General features: G+C 37.5%; 1 protein-coding gene across 1 annotated transcript in view; it reads left to right on the top strand.

The window, feature by feature from the left end:
• wdr18 (WD repeat domain 18) overlaps nt 1–24829 on the top strand; it is a 141844-nt gene that overhangs the window by 2126 nt on the left and 114889 nt on the right. The window contains exons 2-3 of the mRNA XM_079845075.1: nt 23236–23346; nt 24133–24266. Of these exons, the coding sequence (XP_079701201.1) occupies nt 23236–23346; nt 24133–24266 (245 nt within the window). The remainder of the gene's footprint in view (nt 1–23235; nt 23347–24132; nt 24267–24829) is intronic.

Below are 24829 nucleotides of genomic sequence, written 5' to 3'. Positions count from 1 at the left end.
CTCGCGCTCATAGCAGACTAACGGATTTAGGGGAGTGGTTAAGGGTATTCAAACCCAAGCCGTCACACAGTCATCATCGGAAAGGGAACGCCATTCAAGACCGGAAGTTACTTTTCAGATTTTGATTAAAGATTACCGCGGCAAACAATTTTTTCCTGTGTTTTAACTTGCATGGAATAGTTGTTCACCCTAAGACCTGTAATGTGGGCTAACAAATTAAATAAGATCGATTTTGATTTCATGAGGACTTTAAATTTTGATTATATGGCGACTTTAATAAAGTTATACTTTTTCTTGTCGAGCAGTGAGAGATTTTGTCTGTCTTTTGTTTACTTAAGTAACCTAATGAATATGACGCAAGTTAGTATAGAAGAATAAAATGTCATCAGCATGTGCTAGTAGTGGTAAACAAATATAGCAAGCATCATGAATCGCACTTTGGCAATTGTGGTTTTTATGTGCGCTGAGAGAAAAAGGAGGAAGCAAAAGAGTAGAATATGGACGCGACCATCATGGCTAGGGAAAAGAGGCCAATTTGGCATGCCAATTTTTGCAAATGAAGCTTGAGGTAAATGGATTTAAGTTTTAGCACAATGCCGCATTGATCAATACGCCATTTCATGTTGAATTTTTATTGGCAGGTCAGTTGATGTAGGTCGTTGCAGCAAACACATTGTAAGATGAGCATGCAAAATTTCTGACACTGTCAGAAAATTATCGCAGGCTATCTTTGGGTGCAAGGCTGTCTTTGAACCTCTCTCACTGTATGAAGTAGGACCACCGTTTCTGAGCCACGACCACAGAATGGCCACATTTGGTCATCTTTACGTCTTTAAAATCATACGACTAATGCACAGATCCAATATACTGATACACATGCGTTGTCTTCCTCGACTGTTTACGTTCACTTAAGCCAGGGGTGTCCAAAATCAGGCCCACGGCCAAATGCGGCCCGAGAATTAATTTCAAATGGCCCGCAACTTGTCTATTAAAATACATCTATATGTGGCCCGCCACGCATAATTTACAGATCGTGCTGTTTCACAATGTCAACACAATGTGGCAGTACTAGATTTTACGTCAGGGAAACAACTAGGGGTGTGCCAAAAAATCGATTCACAGAAGAATCTAGATTCTCATTTGCAACGATTCAGAATCGATCTGAAATGTCCAAGAATCGATTTAATAAATTAATAAAATCAGCTGGCTGTTCGCCTCCATTTTGTTACTAGCCTATACGCGACGTCCGGACGTCACCACGCAGTAGGGCTGTCAACGAATATTCTAAATTCGAATATATATTCGAATAGTTTTTAAAAAACGAATTTCGAAGGTGAAAATTAATATTCGAATAAATAAAAAAATGTGGGAAAAAAACGTCCGCGGTAGTAGAGGCGTGGCTGTCTGCTTTGCGAGTGGGCGCGCTAGCGTGCCTGAAGCCTTGTGTACTTTGGCCCGTCTCCAGAGCGCGAGCCTCCGCTGACTGCGCGCGCTCCTCCCCAAACGGACGAGGCGTTTATATTTGACGCGCTCGGCGTTGTGCTTTTCTTTGAAACGACAGATGGCGACTCGGAGTAATTGTTCTATAAACTATCAGGAAAAGCGTCGAGAAGAAGTGGGCTAATGTACACAGGTGACGATATTTATTTGAGTACACTTCACCGAAAACCACACTACAAAAGAATCATGTAAAACAGATCAAAATAAACCTTGATATAACTTGTGACATGAGAACAAAATGTATGTAGAAATGTAACGTTAACTTATACAACTCAATTTATGATATCTAAATGTTTCATAATTTCACTAAACACTTTAGTGAGTTTTCACTTAGTTTCACTTTTCTTTATTAAACGGACTTTTTTATGCTTTTGTAGGCTCGTTTTATAAATATAAGCAACTCATTTGTATGTGCAAACTGGACCACCCTTACTTTGCATCGCCCGCCACAAGCTCTCTGTCTGCAACACGCGAGGCCATAACGGAGAAATTAATTTTGTTCATTTGTAAGGACATGAGAGCGATCAGTGTCGTGGATGAGGCAGGCTTCAGGGAGTTCTGTCAAGCAATGGAACCGAGGTACTGCCTGAATAGATATTGCATGAATGAAGGATAAATGCACTGCTTCCACTGGTTTGATTATTTACCGTTTCATGTCAAAGAAAAGTTCCATGTTTACCACAGCACAACTCGCTCGGAGCGTTCAATAATATGCTGTAAAACTTATATTAATATTTGTTTCAATCACTGAATGAAGCCTGCTATATTTTGGACAAGAGTCGCGACCTTAAATTGCTTGCACAAAACTCTTGATCAGCTCTCGAAATGTGTTTGTTCATTTAAGCCGTTATGAGCAGAGAGCGTGAGGGCGAGAGAGAGTGAGGTCTGCGGTCTTTAGCCATTAGTTGATTTACTTGTTGTTGTGTAGGTAATATGTTGTCAAATATGTTTAAACTTAAATAGACTACCTATATAAGTAGTTATGTCTCTTTGTATTCATTTGTCCTGTTATTGACGTAATGCGCGTCATTGATAAAATGCGCAACCAGATGTTCGAATAGTTCGAATATTCGTGCTTTTTTTAGAGGGAATATTCGAACATCATTTTTGAGCAATTTTGACAGCCCTACCACGCAGCCAGTTTTTGAACGCGAGCGGCAAATCACTAAAACAGAGGAAGCAAATATGGACGAGAGGTAGATCCAACCAGCCCCGTCTTAACTTAAAGCTAAAGTTTGGCGTCATTTCGGTTTTTACCGAATGCCTGGAAGCACTGGGCTGGACATGACACACACAGTGTGCAAGCTTTGCAAAATTAAGACCAAGTACTTCGGCAGCACAACAAATGCGCGCCCATTTCACACATACTCCGTTTGCAGTGCGTATGCGGTGCGTATTTTTTTCCGTGTTACCCATGTTAACGAATTACAGCTTTCACACTGCACGCGGATGCTGTCCGTCAGTCCGTTCCAGGTGCGGTGCGTCTGCAGCAGTCCGGCGATCGTTTCCGTACCGAGTCTATTTTTTGCTGTGCTGCACTGCTGAATTAAAGTGACAGAACATTGTTTGCTTTAAAATAAACATGTACTGACGCGAAAATCCAGTAATTTTACCACAGATGCATATAATTTAAAATATACTCTGTTTCAAAGTCAACACATGGCTTTTTTTCTCTCGGGTAAAGCAAGGAAACGACACCTTACCTGGCATTTAGGTTAAAAAAATTTAAATAATGGAAAGCACATGCGTTCCTGGAGGGGGAAAAACAAAGGTCTTTATGACCTGCTTTTAAAAGGGTTTAAAAACGAAAGAAAAGACGAGAGTCAGCTGTTTTTGTATAGCCTATTGTAAGTTTCTAATTTAAAATGTTTATAGGCTATAAGTTATATTTAAATGTTTTGCCACTTGTGTGAGCTAAATCTATACAACTTTTGGATTTGAAATAAAAAAATAATGAATAAATGCTGTGTTTGTGGTATACAACCTCGGATTAGTTGCGTGCTGCAAACGCAGCATATATGAAAGCACAACAGCGCGTGCTGCTCCTGCAACGCAACACGCACCGCATACGCACTGCAGACGGAGTATGTGTGAAACGGGCGTCAGCTGCAGACCAACGCACACTGCAGTGTTTCACGAAACTCCCAGCACTTTATTTTCATAACTTGTTATTCTTTAAGTTACTTTGTCTGACTGAGAAATATAGATTTTTTTTGTCTTCACCGGTTGTGTTCTACATGATATTTGTGGTAAACTGCAACTTTCCTGGGAAATGCATCTATTTTCAACTAGGCTTGCTACGATAGTCGGTGTTGCCGGTGTTACCGGTGTCCAGACTCAACACCGGTTACATCACTTGCCCACCGTGGCACCGCCTACCGTCTTTTTGATTTTTTTATAGTAATAAAATAATTTAGTTCAGTTAGAAAACAGACAATACAAACTAAAATGTAACGTATCTGCTTAGTAAAGCAGGATCCGACCGTGAGTCTCGGCAGCGGCAGGAGTCATTCATCAGATTTAAGAGTGAGGAGCTGACTGAGATGATCGCGGAAGATTTGGTTTCAATGCGAAACGTAAAAGCGCCTATTTAAGGGAGTTTGTCATTTGTTTTGTTGTTGTGTTTTTCATTAAAAATAATAGGCTAATGAACCCACAATTCAAGCAACCCGCAGCCGAATTGACGCTAATTCAAAACCGAAAGTAAAATCTGCATGGCCGCACAGAGCGCGCATTGTTTACTTTTGCCTGGCTCCGCAGTGTGAGCCTCCGCTACGCTGACTGCGCGCATTTATTTTTGCCGCGCGCACCCTCGCGCTCATGCGGGCGCATCGAGTATAAACAAGGCTTCACGGACGAACTGTTATTCATTCATGGCGTGCATTTCAATCATAGACTGATCAATGCTTGATCAGTGCCCTGACTACTGAACTAGGGAACTGAGACGCACCCATGGCCTCACAGAGCGCGCATTTACAGACGAGCTGTCATTCACGGTGTGTGCGCACTGGCACGTTTTCAGTTCAGATCGGTCGTGTGCATGTTACTTTCGGTTAGATAGAATTAGTGATTTAAAAGCCTCCGCCGGTGATACCGGTATTACCGGTTTTGTCACACATCAATTAACCGGTGGGAAAATTTCCTCACCGTCACATCCCTATTTTCAACCATTTTGTATTTTGAAGAAGCTCTTTATTTTTTGTTCCAACTTATTTTATAGCTAGCTACGAATGAGTAGCAATTGAGAACCAGACAATGTTTTTGATAAAAGGCACTTTCCTGAGAATTGAACTTAAAGGTCCCATGGCATGGCATTTTTCTATTATTTTAGTGTTTCCTGAGGTGTACTTATATTGTTAGTACGATTTTTACATCATAAAATGTCATAATTTAGAAATAAAAGGCATTTTTTCTATACTGCTGTTTGCCCTGTGGCTGAATGCCCTGCTTCAAGAGGCGTGTCTGCTGTGAGACTTCAGTAAAAATGCCCACTGTTGTGATTGGCTGACATCTTTGCATTTTAAATGAGCGGAGGGGGCGTGGTTTAATTAGGTCTACGACGCACGAGCTGCTGCCAGAGAGACGGATGGACCGGAGTTCACTTCACATCAGTTCTGTCAGTCTCAGTTCAGTGAACTGTTATAGTTATAGCATATACTTCAGGTTATTAGTTTATTTCTAGTCGGAGGGGCTGTCACTCATGTCAGAAAGTTAGTAACTTTAGTAAATTATGGATCAGCGCTGACTCGAGACGCGAATAGGGTGACCACCCGTCCCGCGTAGCGCGTGCGCGCACAGCGTTTGAAGCCCAATTCATGCGTCCCGCGAATTGAGACCGTGTCACGCATAATCAATGCTTGCTCAAAAAAAAAAGTTGGTCGCTCAGGCAGCCAAACGAACATTACTTCAATCCTAGTTCCCACACGAACATATTAAGTATTCAGTCCATTTTATCACGAAATTCAAACGATAAATGCAGTTTTAACGCTCTATAATATGACGTGACTGATAGGCGGGTATCAGTTCAACTTCAAGCGGCAGCGCGAGTGAACGCGATCAGGAACAGATGATTGCGTTCACAGGCGAGCCGCGCGCTGCCTCTTGAGAAAGAATAAATATTATTAATATCTTAAGGTATGTTGAGGATACATTACAACTTGCTGAAACGTATCATATGTTGTGTAATCGCTCCATCGGTGTTACAACCGCGGAAAGACAATAAAACAGCTTGTAGACAATGTCTTGTAGAATTCGTTTACCTCAGAAGTCATTCAGTGTCCACAGCTGTGAGCTCACTAGAGAGATTAACTCTTTCACTGAATACATGCACTATATTAGCCTATAGTTTCATTATATTAGCCTATATATAGCCTATATATTCATTGTATACTACTTAGCCTGTTAGTGATGTCTTGTTTAATTAATGTATGTTTAAATAAACCTGTCATGAAAATTACAGCCACTAAATGATTATATTTCAACAACAAATTTGAGAAAAAATAATAATAATTAGATTTAGAAGTTAATGCAAAAACTGCCTTATGTGAAGCTTATGTGTTGATTATATATCTAAAAATAAATAGCAACTGAATTTAGGCTAATAGTTTGGGCTCTGTTGTTAATCTTTAATAGCAATATGTAAGTAAGGGCTCCCTATACAGCATTATCTTTAAGAAAATTCTAACTGAATTAATTTCAGGGCAGACAACATTTTTTTTCTCATTTAACCACTGTTGAATAAAAATTAATAAAATGCAATTTTGTACAACTGAACCGAACTGAACCGTGACTTCAAAACCGAGGTACGTACCGAACCGTCAGTTTTGTGTACCGTTACACCCCTAGTTTTGGTCAATCTCAGGTAACTTTATTTAGTTCTTTACAAGGTTTCTAAGCAGAAGATGGATGTATGTTTTCTCAGTCCTGTTACCAAAACTCATGTGCCATTGAAAAAGCATGTTTAAAATCATGTCAATTAATTCCTTTGTTTTCCCTTCAAGATAGTAAATATTTTAAAGAAATTGTTGGTTATATGTTCAAATAATTAATATTTGTGATAAAAAAAAAACACTCTATATGAAGGTGTATTTTAATAAAAAACACAAATATTTTGTTTCATTTTAAAGAAGACTGAAGCCACAAGTTTATTATTTTTTTAAATAATTAGTTGTATTAAACAATTGTATAAATGATGGACCAAAACAAAACTGATGAAAACCGTTGTTTAACAATTTTGTTTTAGAAAAAAAGTACATTTTTGTAACAGGAATGACCACTTGGTAGCAGGAATGAAGACTGTGTAACAGGAATGAGTGTCCATACGTGTGTGTGTGTGTGTGTGTGTGTGTGTGTGTGTGTGTGTGTGTGTGAGAGTGAGAGAGAGAGAGAGAGAGAGAGAGAGAGAGTGTACATAGCCATGTGTGTGCTAAATGTCACATTTTTTTCCTAATTTCAACTGTAAAACTCATAAATCAGGTGAATATTATATATAAACTAATATTCACAATTTTAAATCAACAAAACAGAGGACTCTACTCTCTCCTGTTACTTTTACTCAGTCCTGTTATTTTTCATATGAGTAACAGGACTGAAAGTCACAGGATTGAGTTTTTAAGCAAAAAATAAGCAAACACATGCCAAATTGCCACTTGGCTAAGTAGCTAATAGCATGAGGACACTGAGAAAATTGTAGTGACTTACCTAAAGTTAATTTTTTTTAAATAAACAAATAACCTCTAAGAAATAATTTAGGTAACAGGACAGTGCGTTGAGATATGACCTTCCTAGTCAAAGTTACAATTTCATCAAATATACAGAAATAAAAATGAGAGGACTTACTTTTGGTCTTCTCATGGCCTACATAAGATCCAGATGATGCAACATCCTGTTGAAAAGCTCTTCTAGTGGCATGATGCAAGTTTTTAGAGGGGGCAATGTGTGAGGATAACAGGACTGAGTGAAAACCTGGGGACACGACTAAAATGTGTATTTTATATAACATATTATGGATTTTTTATAAAAAATATATGTTTTAAGCATAGATGGTATATGGAGTCACACAACAATGCAAAAAAATGTGGTTCTTCAGAGGTGCTATATAGCACCTTAGTCAAAGAACCGGTGAAGAACCTCTGAAGAACCACCGAAGAACCAAAATTTGTGTTATATAGCCCTAAAAAAGGTTCCCCTATGACTACGAGCCAAGAACCATTTTTGGTGCCATATAGAACCTTTTTTTTTTTTTTTTAGAGTGAACTTCAATTCCTGTTAATCCTATAATTTTATATTATAATTTATTTAAAGTGAATAAATTGTAATGAAAAATAAATAAAATTATAGCTAAAGTAAATCGTAAGTGGAAGTGCATCTGTCAATTAATTGAATGTTCAAAATATTATGAATCTTTATTTAGAAAAAAAATACACAGTGGTAGGCCTATTCATGAGCATACATCAGCAATTACACATGTTTAGGGGAATAGGGCAATACCATGTAAGGTGCTATGTGCTAGAAATGTGTAAACCACTATCAGTGAGTCTGCCCGTGGGGTGCGGGCACCGCTGCGCCAGGCACTGTCCCACATTGTCCCTCAGAAACATACCCCTTGTCCCCCCTTGGGCTTATTAGCAGGTGGTCACCCTAGACGCGAACCGTTTAGAACGATTCAGTCCGATTTGGTGAACTGGTTCGGTTCACTAAAAAGAACCGATTCAAAAGAATGATTCGTTCGCGAACCGGACATCACGGAGACGAAGCGATTGCTAACAAAGTTATTTATAGTAACTACTGAGTTATGAGAGCGCTGTCAGTCAGCGCGAGTTTATTGTGTTTGTATCTGAGAGTTCTGAATAAACACGAGTCCCAGTCACGCCGAGTCCGTCTTCATGATTATTCTACCAACTTTGTAACACATGCAATGTACCATTACAGCTGTCGAGATGAACGAGTTAGTAAGTGTTGATTAAAGCAGTATTTCTAGATATGTTCCAATTATATGAAAAGCGTCAGTGACGCGCATTGAGTAACTTACACAGCGCAAACAAAGACACAACAGCAGTAATCGAATGTAATCCAGTTTATTGTGGGGATAGCTGGCTAGCCTAGCCCAGATACCCTCACGCTTACCCCCGTCTGCTTAATCTCGCGCCGCGTATGGTGCCTCCGCTGTGGGCCAGATGCAGTACTGGGGGTCGGGGATGTTGAAGGCCGAGCTTCGGCGTGTGTGAGGTTTATCTCTAAAGATGCTGCTGTACAGTCTAGTAGTACAGACTACTCTGCTGATGTTGAGCAGAAACGACTGTATGCACATTTAAGAACAGATAGACGCGACGAGGACGTACAAAAACACTGACTCACAAGATAGAAAACACGAAAACACCGTTCTGTCGGGAGAGAGAGAAGCCGCAGTGTGTGCAAGAATAATAAATAATTAGCTTCACATAAGAAATCAATGATCACAGATCAGAAGGAACTGAAGAAAGACTTCTGTTTTCATTTGTACATCCAAACACTGAGAAACTGCCAGCATTCACTCGTTCACAAGTAACGTTAATGATCTCTCGCGCTTGCATGGGTGTGCCAGATTCTCTGGGCGGAGGAAAGGGAGGGAATCGTTCCTGCTTGGACGTCAAACCAGGAGACTTCAGGATTGGCTCGTCTGGCCTGTCATTTTCATTTTCTCATGGCAGAGAAAGACAGCCAGAACTCGGGTTTACACCGATCAACATTTCTATCCACTTGGGGACAATATTCAGGCTAGGGGAACTCATATTAATGTTGAAATACCTCATAAAATGAAAATTTCATGCCATGGGACCTTTAATAAATGTGAAAAAAACACTTTAATGTCTTCGTTTGTCATTCTGTATAGCAAAGCAGATGAGAGTAGATCATGATCAGAAACCCGATTAGAAATCATTATGGATAAAATCGAATCGTTTTGAATCGAAAATCTTTTTGAATCGAAAATCGATTATTATCGAATCGTGGCCTCAAGAATCGGAATCGAATTGAATCGTGAGATGGTAAAAGATTCCCACCCCTAGAAACAACGTGCCTAAAGCGGAACAAAACAGTGCTACTTTTGACTCACGAGCTCACAAATGTATATACTTGCTGAGTGTCTCGATCACACGACCACTAAATAGCCAGTGAGAAGAGTCCGAGTTCGGCGTAGAGGTCTCCGGTAAAAGCTGCAAATCTCTCTGTGATTTAATTTAATTTAAAGTTAAAACAGCGCTGACTTAAATCAACAACACTAACGTGCAAATCAGGAGAAACATTGAGCCGATCCAGTTAGAATACTTTTCAACCAACAATTCACCATCATGGATTTACTGTGGTAACACTACCTGTAACCATGGTATTTTGTCAGAAATGTAGGTCAATATCTCAGACATGTAGACATGTATTAAATGAGTAATAAAGGCCAAATTACAGACTATTTTTGTCATAAACTTGCAGTTTTGTGCCTTTGTATATATATAAAATGTGTTTATAGACTAAATACCATATATAAATAAATATTTAAATTTCACCCTTTAAAAATGAGGTTGTTAAAATTTTTACAGATATTGTTTGTGTATTAAATTTACATCTATATCTAAATTTACATCTCAAGCTACTCTACTTTTGTCAAATCTGTCATGTTTCCAAAAAACAAAAGATGTAATATAATATTACAGGGTTTTTCCTGGCTCAAAACAAAGCAGGTGGTAAAAGTCTGATCACAGCTGAAGAAAATACATTTAACAAACACGTATTTTAGATATTTTAATATGATAATTAGAATAATAATTTTGAGAACACTTTCATATGTTTTCCATAGTATTTTGTGAGACTGTGGCGGGTGGACCTCGTTCCTTCTTTTTTTATTTAAAGAGCACCTATCATGGCATTTAAAATGTTCCAAATATTGTTTTAGAAGTCCCCAACAACAGTTTTGCATGCATGCAATGACAAAAAAGACTTTAGTTTTCTTATAATATGCATTTATTTTTACCTGTTTTGACAGCGATTCTCAAATGATTCCTTTAGTGATTCACTTTTCAAAACCCCGCCTTTACGTGACGCTAATCTGCGCTGATTGGTCAGATGACCCAGTCAGTTGTGATTGGTATAGTCTGTGCAGATATTCTCGGAAACGGAACGCCCATCAAAGTCTTATAATGACAGTAATTTGTTAATATGTGTCAGGAGTTATGAATATGAAAACCGCGTCGGTACTGTTTGATTGTAATATGAGCCTCAGCTGATCTCATTCATAAAAAAACTCCTCACGAAGACTCGCGACAAATCAACATCCCTCAGGGCTTTTAGTTCAAAAGTGTGCAGATGAGGAGACATATTGATAGATTCTCATATGTCTGTGTCAAATTTTTAAACAGAGGAGTATTTTTTATTCAATACTTCCTCAAAATGGGCAGAAATAGCCTAATCATGAGCGATTGAGTCTCTTATGTGTTGTTTTCAATTCATACTGGCAGCCGGAGGGCGCTCTGTGCACATGTAATCCATATATGGTACAGACAGACGAAGAAGATACCATGTGCCATAATAAAAGTCCATAATAAAAGCTTCCTGAGATCGCGAAACATACATTTGACGACTAATAATAAACACTCAATCGCGACGATGTATGGTTTGTCTTCAAGCCACTTAGTCTTCAAATGCTCATCCTTGGGCAGATGAAAAAAGTCTGCTTTTGAGTCGCACTTCAGAACACAGCGTCTCGTGGCCATGATGTTTTCTAGTTTTCACTGGCGTCTTGGAGCGCAATAAGTGGGCGTATCGTATTCAAATAACTTGACAAGTTGACGTCATCTAGTCAGAGAAAAAGCTTCGGTCTTCTAACGATTCTTAAAAATGACTCCGAGTCGACTCTTACTTTTGAAAGAAAATAACTATATATACGGTGCACTGTCATATTTCAAGCTATCACAGGATGTTTTTGTTCACTTAGATCTATGTTACACACTACATGAAAGGTAAATTTCAAAATTCCATGATAGGTGCTCTTTAAATTTTTTTTTTACTTTCACTGTTGTTAGTTGCACTCAAATCATCCTTGTTCACATTACTTAAACTCATGTAACTAAATGAACTTAAATTTACTGAGTTGTTTCTACTAAAAATGAGTATTGTCAGCTTTACTTAATAAGTGTTAGTTCTACAGCTGCAACTAACGATTATTTTTTTCTGTCGACTAATCTAACGATTATTTTTCCAGATTAATCTGATGATTCTTTTTTTACTGATTATTGTATTTCAGAGAGGGTAGTGAATTTGTATATTATTTTAACATGAAATCAATGAATGATGACAATATTAATTGTATTTCAGGAAGGGTAGTGTACTTAGTATGCCATTTTATAATGAAATATATGAACACAAGAAGCATTTTAAACATTATGTATAACTAATGATACTATTTGTTAGGGATGCACGGTATATCGGCAACATATCGTTATCGGCCGATAAATGATTATTTTTGATGTTATCGTTATCGGTCCAATAAGAAAATTTGACCGATATAGTCAAGCCGATAGATAATGTATTATTTCCTTCAGCTGAGACGGACGCGCTGTCCACCATGATGGGTTTGAATTGCTCTAAATAGGCTATGTTTGGAATCACTTCGAAAAGGAAAATACAGTTATGTGCAACATGTGCAGCGCAAGTCTTCTATAATCTACATAAAATGATAATGAGAATAGAATAGGCTGTAAAAGAGCGTTGTGTTTCAGCGCGTTTGTTGAGGGAAGAGCGCGCCCACGGAGTTACACCTTCATGACGAGCACAGTCAAGTTCGCTTGTGCATTCACAGCCTTTTGTGCCATTGTAAGTTGTAATATTATATTTATTATTATTCTGTGTATGTAATATCATATAGGATGCGTTTGGTTGAGTTAATAAACGATGCAGTAAAGCACTTCATTGTAACGGTCTTTAGCTTCAGCGCGCGCCCACGGAGTTACACCTTCATGACGAGCACAGTCAAGTTTGCTTGTGCATTCACAGCCTTTTGTGCCATTGTAAGTTGTAATATTATATTTATTATTTTGTGTATATAATCCCATATAGGATGCGTTTGGTTGAGTTAATTAACGATGCAGTAAAGCACTTCATTGTACCGGCGCGCGCATTTCAAACAGAAATGCACAGCATTAATAACTACTGGGACTGTCCTATAGGCTACATAACACTGCAATGAGAATATTTCTGTTATAAAACGTAGTGAATTCTCTGGGTTTAGTTGTTTTTCAGCGCGCTGTTGTGGGAAGCGTCAACAACGCATTCTGACCAGCACAGTCAAGTTTGCTTGTGCATTCGCGTCATTTAAAGCATATGTAAGTCGTAATATTACGTTTTTGTAGTATAAACATCTGATTAAAGTCATATAGGATGTGTTTCGTTAAGTCAATAACCCGCAGCGCTTCACTGTACCGGTGATCATCTTCAGCTTCAGCACGCTCTCAAACAGGGGAAGAGCATCCACAGGAGTTATAACCCTTCACCTATGCGTGATTTTGTGCTAATATAAGTTGTAATATTATATTTATTTTGTATAAATATCTGATTGTTCTCATATATGATGCGTTTAGTTGTTAATTAAACTTCTAAGCGCTTCAGTTTATGGTTGTTCGTTCATTCTCTCCAGCTTCAGCGCGCTCTCAAACAGCAACATTATTCCTAATAGACTAGACTAATATTACAGATGTTTACTATTACTGTAATATTAAACATATATTTTTTTCAAAAACACAGAAGCATTATTTTTAATAATTAGCACTTTTATTGTTCTCGTATCATTTCCATCAACAATATGGTTTGATTAAAATCATTTCTTTATCGTCTGTGCGGAGGTTATTTCATGCACTTGCATTCTGATTCTTTATTATGCAGCCTAAGTAATGCTGTTCAATTACTTGTTTGCATTATTTAGGTATATTATTTTTATTTTTTAGACAATATAATTTTTGGTAACATTTTAAAAATAAGGTCTCATTTTATTAATGCATTAACTATCATGAACAAACAGAGAGCAATAACCTTTGTTTCTTTTAGTAATAAAATGTTTGTGTTTTGTAACAGTCCATTCACAGTTCATACCTAATGTTAAAAGACACAACTTTGGGTCTGAATATGTTGAGATTAACATGAACTAAAATTAATAAATCCTGTTGAAGTATTGTTCATTCATTGTTGGTTAACTAATACTAACAAAAATTAAACCTTATTGTAAAGTGTTAAAAAAAATTTTTGGCCATATGAGTGTAAAATTAATTTGAAAAGGTAAGGAATCTCACACTGGTACAAATAGGCTACTGTAGTGTATAGGTTTGATTTATGTTGAAGTGTTTGGGACATGGCTTTTAATGGTGAGCCTTTTGTTTTTGTAATCAGGCTCTCAGAGTTTATTAAAATTTGTATTTAGATTTATCGGCCAATATATCGGTTATCGGCTTTCAAATATTAAGAATTATCGGTTATCGGTATCGGCCAAAATGTTCATATCGGTGCATCCCTACTATTTGTCATAAAATGTATACAGAGTAGGCCTAATTAGGAAATGTTGTTTACTATAGTAGTTGAGAATGATTTACTTATTGATTTGTTTCGTGTCACTTGTATTTATCTGCAAAAGGTTCACATACAGGAGCTTTCAGCATAGTGTTAATGTATAACTAGTCGTCTATTTTGAAGATATACATGTGCATAAACAACGACTTAAGCCTTGTTTATACTTTCGCCTGGCTCCGCAGCGCGAGCCTCCGCTGACTGCGCGCGCTCTTCCCCAAATGGACGAGGCGGTTATACTTGACGCACTCGCCGTTGTGCTATTCTTTGAAATGACAGAGGGCGACTCGGAGTAATTATTCTATAAACCATCAGGAAAAAGCGTCGAGAAGAAGTGGGCTAATGTACTAATGAAGTGGGCTAATGCTAATGGGATGGTATTTATTTTAGTACACTTCACCGAAAACCACACTACAAAAGAATCGTGTAAAACTCAGTAAACTTTGATATTACTTGTGACACGAGAACAAAATATATGCACACAATGTATACAACTAAATTAACGATCTCTTAAATATTTCCTAATTTCACTAAACAATTTCATTTAGTTTTGTGAATTTGTTTTTATTAAACATGGATCTTTATTTAAAAGAGCTTATAAATAAACCGCCCCCTCCACGTTGACGTAATTTTTGCCACGCGCACCCTTGCGCTCGTGCGGACGCGTGAGTATAAACAAGGCTTAAAGCTGCCAGAAGTTTTTGCCCAAATTTCAAAGACAAATTTAAATGATTTAAACTAGAGGCATATCTTAACTTTAATCTTACTTTAATCATGTAAACTACCTATATACAGCATGTTATATATGCATATGTGTTTGGGACAGAGGGGAACCCGGTCGCATTTGCAGCAGATATATATGCTGCCCATAATAAATCAAAGCATGAGACGTACTGGGGTCGGAGAAGAACACCTGAAAATGTGACCGAATGGACAATATTCGTCTGTATTTGCGATACACATGCCACGGTTAAGTTGCGCGAGACAAACACTGGCAGTGTGAAAGCCCAACAACGGGCGCGCAAGGCTCCCGCTCTCCACACGCACAGCTTCTGCTCTGCCACCGTGTGCAGTGTGAAACCGAACAAAGCAGTTTTACTCGGCTTCAGTTTAAAGTACTTTGAATGTCGCTGTCTGGCTTTATATGATAAATGATCCTTTTCACTATGCCTGGGAGCAGAAGCCGCCATTATTCTAGATCTGTTCTATTCTAGAACTTAAATAATGTGACGCGTCGACGCATTTCACGCATGTCGACGTATTTTCGTAGTCGACGTCATCGATGACGTTGACGCGTCGTTGCAGCCCTAGTTTGTTTGGTCAACTTAACATAGCTGAGTTAAACGAACAAACTGGGCAGTGGGATCTGTAGTTCCCTGCATGCTTTGCAAGGGACTGCATTAGGAGAGAAAATGTAGGGATTAAAGTGTTATTCTATGTTTTTCAGTAAAGGGAACGATCTTGTTAGTTTATGTTAGTGTTTAATGTTCAGTTATGTTGGACATTTAGAGGAGTTTCTGTCATTTAGTGGTTGCCATTATGCAGAAGAGTGGTGCCTGTGTTTAGGCTGTGGCCACTCATACATTCATTTATTGGATGGACTTCCTGCACTCAATTAAATTCATTTTGCATTTTGTTTCTAAAAATATGCTTGTTGTTATTTAATAGTTTTCCACTTACACTTGTTGAGCAAGTAGTTAATTTAATAAGGTAAATTAAATCGATAAATGTGTTCACCTAACATAATAAACTTTTATGAATTTAACATAACATTATTAAGGAAACTGCACATATAAATATTATGTAACAGCGACAAATTCAAAAGGTTTGTATTTACTTAAAGAAATGTTGTCAGCTTTACTTGACTTTCTTTGGTCATATAAATAAATTGTTATTTGTAAAAAAAGACTATATATAGTTGCGTGGAACCACTTGATGGTTGACGCTGTAAAAAAAAAAGTAATTTTTTTGCCCCCTTGGAAGAAGATGTTGTACATTTTAAAGATAAATTCATTAATCTGGTGCACTTTGAGATTTCTAAATTAAGAGCTCCAACCTATATTCAGTGTGCAATTTGAACAGAGAACAGAGACTTTTCCCTGAACTTTAAAGGGGATTCTAGGGCTTGTGCGCTAGAGATATGCGGATCAGCTCTAACGTCACCTGAATAAACTGTTAAAAATAAATCATCCACCCGTCAAATGCCAGAACCTATGATATTCTCTAATTTAGATATCTGCACCTGATCATCAAATTACAATTATTAAAATTCTCAGCCTTAAGCATGATGATATGGTAACATATCACACTGAAGTAGACTGCTTTTATTTAAAATAATAGTTATTCTTTGGCTAAATTACATTTCCTTAATAACATTAACACAGGCTTTACTCCCTTTAAACTTAACTTGTCACTGTTTCATTACATCATTGTTGGAAAACACTCTTATCAGAATCAATTCTGTTAAGGCTGTGCATATTTTTTGTTAAAGCTGTTAAGTAAAGCAATATCTCATGTAGGGTTTTTCCTATGTGTTTTATATAATGACCACTGGGAGGTGCTCTAGGCAATAGACCCTTTTTCAGTTAGTAAACATTGTGACATCGGTGCAAAAAGGGTTTATAGGCATATATTCTCCTTGATTGGTTTTCCCTGAAGAGAAAGGCCCTGTCCCAAATGGCACCCTAAACCCTCACGGTCTTCCTCTGAGTCTGCACTTTCACGACGTAATGCCGCTTTGACTGCTGGTAAGAAGTCCGCTGTGTAACCCGCACCAGTGCGGGCTCGGCAGAAGTGCGTGTCGAGGGCGCATATCGACCTCAAAGGGGGCGCTCGCTCGCCCTTCTGAGACCTAAAATGACAACTGGGACACCCTGCGGTCTCGTGGACTTAACGGACAGTGCACATGAAGTGTGCCATTTGGGACAGGGCCAAATAATATGAAAGCGAACTGTTTAGAACGATTCAGTCCAATTTGGTGAACTGTTTGACCAATTCACTAAAAAGAACCGGTTCAAAAGAACAATTTGTTCACAAAAGGACATCAATAGTTTTGAGGACGGGGTTTATTGATAAAGTCAGAAAGTATGCCACGCCCTCAAGTGGTGGAAAATGGGGAATTTGGCTAGTTTTGCAGTTAAAACAGGCCAATTTTTTTCCCCTTAAATTCAAACAGTCAAAAATCCAGAATTGATTTTATGTTCATCTGGCAATCAGAAAAAAAGAAGCACAAAGAAAACCGCTGTATCTGCAGCAGCATATCAGACGAATATCATCAACATAGTTCCAGCTGCCACAGTGAATTATCTTGAGATAAAATCAGAGAATCTATAAAACTTGACATGATGTGAGTGGTGTGTTGTTGTCTAGATAACTCTGTGCTCACGATCCAAGTAATCAAAATTAAACAAAGAAAATTACATTAGTAGTGACATTCAATCACATGTTCGTTTCGTAGGAGGATGCTCTGAATTCTGCTTCATTTCAGCATTTTATTCAACATAATTTTTTTTAAATGCATTCATATTCATTCAACTATCTTTATTTCGACATTTAATACGTTTTCAGACATGCATATGCTGCTTAATTGTGGGGTTTCAGATGTATCTTAATTTCTTCTTGACAAGTTGCTTGCAACCTGAGCAGTCTTCTTTTAGTTTCTTTTTGTTTGGTTGGCAGGTGATAGATATCTAGTTCCAGATTTTCGGCTTTGTTTGGAGTGCAAAAAACTACACAGCAATTTTACGACATGTTTTTTTAATGCAAAAATAGATACATTTATTGGATATTTCTCCCCGTTTTCCTAATAGGAATGAATACAATGAAAACATTGCTTTGTTTTCCACCACTTGAGGGCATGGCATACTTTCCGACTATATCATTAAATACTATATCACTCAAGACTGATTGACAGTGCAAAGGGGATTGTGATTCAATTTGAATTTTGCGAGGGTTGTGGCAGGACCTGAAGGACCTTTTTTTCTATTGGTATTCCAAAATGGCAGTTTCAATTTGAAATTTGGCAGACATGTTACATACACTGAAAAAAAACTCCAAACGCACGGCTTGTCACGCCTTCGTGTTTCCATTATGTCATAACGTATGCATGCACAAATTGAAAATGCAATTGCAAATACAATTTGCAGAATATCATTCCATAAAAATGTTCTTACCAGACGCGATTCGATGCGATTTGTCTGTCCACACCTGACGCGACTACGAACGACAGCCAATCAGAACAGCGTGTGGACGGGCTATCACGGCACCAGAGATTAATCTTTACGCCACTCGCAAGGATATGGATAAGTACATAATCAAATTCACAAATATTACACCATTAAAACATTATTAAAAATAAATTCTAAGTTACTAAAACAATCTTTGTCATACAATACACTTGTTTGTTCACAGTTTGAACATATTCTTTTTTCCATTTGTTTAATTTCAAGATCTGAGGTGAATTCAAGTCACATTACGCGCTTTTAACATAAAACACATAAACATTACCTGAGATTATCATTGCCATAATTTATGTTGTTGTTCCAACTGCGGCGTCGCAGAAAAATAGAATCCGTTTCTAAAATAGAATCGTCGCAGATGTAGGGGAATTTACAGTTAAGACCTGAGGACCAGATATGATGAATGAAGACCAGGATGCAGTCGATTGGAGAACATTTTACTAAAGAATAGTTTGCACTTTGCAGTTTCATCAACAGAAGTCAGCTTCACACTTAGCAAGGAGTTCTTAGGCCGCTCTGCTTACACTCTTATAATAGCAGCAATATAGCTGTGTTATACTCTTAACACAGGTCACTTAACTACGTCATCACATCAAGTTGACTGATTCTGATTGGTTAAGGTAGGGGCTTTCAAACTTTATGATGCCAAGGACCCCCAAATTTGATGAACCTTTTTGAGGGACCCCCTTCCTAAGATCCATCTATATATTTTTATGTATTTTATTTAAAAAAAACATTTAAACTGTTAGATAAATAGTAGCCTAAGTGGGACATTATAAATACAACATATTGTTTCCAAACTTAAATTGGCTTTATTTAATGTTGGATGTATAAACCTGGAGAAGAAAATGTTTCAATTACAAATTATTTGTATAAGCAACTTTCACAATATGTATGTAAGCAGTGTACATTACTGCGTTAAGAACACTGCCTTACAACCCCAGTGAGCAAAATAAAGGGGACTATAGTGAGAGAAACTCACTAGAAAGATACAAAGCAAACATATACAATTCTGGAAAGTATGTTTACGGCAAGAAAGGAGAGAAACATTTAGAAATGAAACAGTTAGAATGTTTGGTAGACTTTAACCTTAATTTTTGCTTTGTCTTTTTATTCTCTGAAATTTTCTGGGGACCCCTTAGAACTTTCTGGAGGACCCCTGGGGGTTCCCAGAACCCAGTTTGCAAAACCCCTGAGTTAAGGCATAGATAAACTTAGAAAATTTCTACATATGGGCTGTTAGTCAGAAACATATCTCCCTTGATCTTCAGGATGTCAGTCAAAATCCCGGCACAGAGTGACCCACTAAGGTCACCAATCTGAGTTTCTAGGCTCCAGTTTGTCTTGTCAGATGGTCATTTCACCTCCCATGCTTTCCAGTTGTTCACCTCAGAACGTCAGGTTCTATAACAAACAGGTACTGAGTCTGACAAAACACACCCACCCACGGATACAGTTTCTTCAAGGTTGGAGTTGGTCAAGCTCTAGCTCCAATCAGGAAACTTTCCCAAAACATACTGATAAGATGTACTTTCTCTCAGTAAGAGGCTCAGACGATATTCATCATTATTCTCTGGTGATTGAAGATGAAGAAAAAAAAAAGTAAATGCTTTGACTGTGAATTGGTCACGTAGGAGACAGGCCCGAGTGTCCCCAGGGACTTCTGCCATGATCAGCTAGAAGAGTAGCATATATATATATATATATATATATATATATATATATATATATATATATATATATATATATATATATATATATATATATTCAATATTTATCCTTTTAAATATTAAAAGATCTGAATGACTTCTTCAAGCTTATGAGATTTAGGTAGTTATAGAATTGCATGTCTGTTCACTGAAACATGCTCTCTCTCTCATATATATATATATATATATATATATATATATATATATAAATGAGAGCGCATGTTTCAGTGAACAGACATGCAATTCTATAACTACCTAAATCTCATAAGCTTGAAGAAGTCAGATATTTTAATATTTAAAAGGATAAATATTGATTAATAACTTTATTATCAACCACTGAAAGGATATTGATGCGGCAGTGGATTCCAGAATAAACCCCTTACTGTGGTGGCTGGTTAGGACAAAAACTTGGAAAACATACTAATTGCTTATCTACGATATTGGGTCAAAAATAAATACATTATACAGAGAATCTTAGCTGCGCTTTCGAAACACAACAATTTCTGTCAACATTACGTTATCAACATTTAGAAAATAGATTTTTTGACATTTGTGAATGGATTCAGAATCGTCCATGTCTGCATCGCGATGCATCTAAGAATCCAAATTTTCTCCCACCCCTAATAACATTACGATAATTAATAATAATGAACATACCGTAAAACTTCAAATAATAGCCGAGTCCCAAATAGACGCCTGTCTCTTTTAAACGCCTGGTGTGACGACAGGTTTGGGTAAATAAAGGCCGGTCTCAAATAGAGGCCGGGTCTGTTTTTTAGTATCGGGCTGTATTTGATCTTCTCAAACCCGTCAGATCGTCTGTTCAATGTTTTGATTATATTTCACGTGACAGACGCAACCGTTCATGAACGACTCATCACTATGGCAACATAACAAAGAGGTTAACGAACTTTCAGTCTTCAGTTTTTCTTAATTCTCTCAATACCACCATGGAGAAAAGTATAATTTGACATTTAAGCTGACAGTTGTCAAATTTCAAGCGTGGGTAAAGCTGGATACGGAGCGGCTGAAAAATTCCTTTAATGCTTTAACGCGTGTGTTTGAGTGTGCGAGGGAGAAGAAGGAGATATATTTCATTAACTTCGGGGTGTTATCCTTAGGTATGTGGCCGGACATTAGCTTCTGATGGAAGCGAGGATCACCTGATCCGTTGTTTCAAAGAGGGAGAGCCGTGCGCATCTGGGCAGGATCTGTTAGTGCGAGCAAGGCAGGCAGAGTTAGCGGAGGCTGGAGAGGGAGAAGTGGAGGAAAGCGACGAGGAGGAGGAATTCGCCAATCAACTTATAATTGAGAATCGCGGGGATGATGATAGTGATGCATATAGTAATTCTCTATCACATGATTGCAGTTGTTTTACAGGGTAGCCTTCATTCTTTCTTTTTGATGTGTTTCGGGCAACAAGTTCATACGCTCAATGGATTTTAGCGGTAACTTGTATTGTTCTGCCCATTGCTGTCACATCGTTTCGTTTTTTGTGCTGCCAATAATCTAAGACATTTCTTACATTAAATGATTTGTTAAACACATTCGAATTAATTATAAATAAAACGTAATATAATGTGGTAACCTCCTACCATCATGCTTGAACATCTCGACACTAAATTAAAGGCCTGTCTCTTATAGACGCCTGTTTCAAATACAAGCCGGTGCAGTTCGGCGATTTGGGTAAATAGAAGCCCGGGCTATTATTTGAAGTTTTACGGTAAACAACTTGAAGAGCACTGACCTGTACCACCTGTCTGCTGCAGATTCATTTTAGCGTTGATAATGTTGCCATTGAAACGTATACATTCGAGTCACGAACCGCTCCAGTCCAAGTAACGTCACAGGTTTCCATCTCTTCCATGAAAGACTTTGTACTTTTTAAACGCTAAAACGTTGTTACATGTAGCATTTAATTGAAAGCAAAATAGGTTATTGAAATTGTGATATAGACATATTAACTAAAATATCTTAATGTTACAAAACTCACAATGTTATTTGTCAGCTGCATAGACATACTGCAGTCATCACTGCAAATATAAAGTCCAGTTTTTCATTAGCATTATTGACATGTATCAGTTCATGATAAAATTAGTAGCCTAAATATTGAATAGATAGTCGTAGAACACCGGTGTATTGAGTTATTTAAGATTAAGTAGCTATTCATACAGATGGTGTTGTGACTGGGTTTCACCCTTTTTACACACACACACACACACACACACACACACACACACACACACACACACACACACACACACACACACACACACACACACACACACACACACACACACACACACACACACACACACACACACACACACACACACACACACACACACACACACACACACACACACACACACTCAGGGGGGTTTTTGTGAAATGTGGGGACATTCCATAGGCGTAATGGTTTTTATACCATACAAACCGTATTTTCTATCCCCTTACACTGCCCCTGCCCCTAAACCTACCCATCACAGGAAACTGCACAGTTTACTTTCAGTGAAAAAAACCTCATTCTGTGTGATTTATAAGCATTTTGAAAAGTGAGGACATGGGCAACGTCCTCATATTTCACCCTCTTTTTGTAATACCTATGTCATACCCATGTCATTATACACATTTGTGTCCTGATATTTCACAAAAACATGCCCACACACACACGCACACGTAATAAGAAGTGCTAATATGCAAATTTGGGATAGATTATATTTCCCAAAATCCCTAACCTGAGACAAATCTTTCTGACACTTAACTCATACAGTGATTACATCAAATCAACCAAGCATGAGCACAAGAAATTTGACAGCCAGATGTAGACAGGTTTTAGTTGTTTTGGTTTAATGAATGAACACTGGAGTGGACACAAACTTCATTCTTTCCCCATCTCACCATCCCTCTGTTGTGTAGTTAAAACTGAACTTGTTAGACCTGCCAAAAATATGAATAATAGAAAACATGTTCCAGCCAGAAATGTGCTCTTTGTAACAAATATGGGATCTTTGTAACAAAAACAAATATTAACCCAAAAATATAGTTATCTTCAATGGCTATGGCTTTGAATACATGACAATCTGATGGTCATTTGTCATGGCTTGTTAATTTCATATTAAACGCATTGCAACAGCTCTTCTAAATTCCCATAACAAAGCTATTCTGCTCTGAATAACTCTTTGATTCTGCACATCATTACCTTTCAGGACCAGCTTCAGCAGAAGATTGTGTGTCCTGGGATCGTTACGTGTCTCTGTGCATCTCCTAATGGACTTTATGTACTGGCTGGCATTGCTGAAGCTATATACCTGTGGGAGGTGAGGAGATTTGTTTTGGTTATCAAAGAATATTACACAATTTTACTCTGATATGATTCTCATTCAGTTTGACATGATTCTCCTTCAGTTAAAATTTTTGAATGAATGAACATGTCACGGGGGTGCAACTGTCCTGATATCATTAAAGAAAGACTGACTGCGATTGTGTGTCATTGTCATAAAATATCAAAATTTTTAAGACATATTAGATCAGGTTGTAAAGTGTCATATGGTGCGACTCCCCAAAAATGTAATATTTATGAATTAATTAACAATAATTAAAAAAAAAAAAAGAAGAAAAAAGCCTTTTACCTTGAAAATAAAGGTTTTTACAGTGTCCTTGTTACATGTACTTACCATAGTAATAACATTAAATTATACTTAATTACATGCAACTAATCCTCAGCCAAACCCTATAGTAAGTACATTACATTTACCTTTTTGGAAATAATGATTTAGATGTGAGATCTCACATATATTTAATGCCTTTTTACTTGATGGTTACGCCCATTTTCAATTAAAATAATTCAATTAAACTCTCTGGCCAATTTTTTTTTTTAAAAACCTTATGAAACCAACATGAATGCAAAGACAGAGAACATTTCTATGAACTTGGCACATTTTGTCATTGGTCTTTTAAACTAGATTCTTCCTATTCTTCATTGTGGACACACTTATTTGTCTTTGACTCTTGTGACAAGTGACTTACTTACAGCTGTCTGCATATTAAGCTGGGACAGGAGTCATATTTTATCATCACCTTTAACATTTAATACTTTCTAATAGGTGTCAACAGGAAATTTGCTGGCTATATTGAGTCGACACTATCAGGACCTGAGCTGCATCCATTTCACTGATGACAGCAGTCATTTTGTGTCAGGAGGGAAAGACAATCTGGCACTCATATGGAATCTCTCCAGGTGCGTTAAAAGCTTCACTAATCATTTCTCCTTTGTTTACAACGTTAATTGTGGATATGAGTGAAGTCTTGACCTCAATAAGTGACACTAAATCTACAGAGGTTTCCTCAGTTACAAATGCAGGAGGTTGTATTGAAGTATGTTTTTTTTTTGGACTTGTAATTAACTTTTAAATATTTAACAAATCAGTAGTAAAGGTGGGAATTCCAATACATACATTTATTTATACTTCTCTCAAAATACACCAGCCCTTGAAGCAACATCATAAATGTAGTTAAAGACTCCGTTTTAGAGGTGACATTGTTAAATTGCTCCTTGTCTTCTCGTATTAAGTGTTTGGCATGAGCGTGTAGTGGAACTCCATCCGAATCTCTGGAATATTGAGAGATAAGACTAGAATATTAATACAACACAATGAATGGAACACAAAGCAAGTGGTTTCAGAACAGTCAAATCAACGATTTAGTAGCTTTGTCTGTACATGAAAGGCTTTAAAATACTTATGTTACTTAAATGTTAATCCAAAACGTGAAATGTTGACCTCCAGGTCAGCCTCCAGGGAA

Source organism: Gobio gobio (assembly GCF_949357685.1).
Source record: "Gobio gobio genome assembly, chromosome: 19".
Taxonomy (NCBI): Eukaryota; Metazoa; Chordata; class Actinopteri; order Cypriniformes; family Gobionidae; genus Gobio; species Gobio gobio.
The sequence above is the reverse complement of the archived record's forward strand: the minus strand, read 5'-3'. Positions and strand labels throughout refer to the sequence as shown.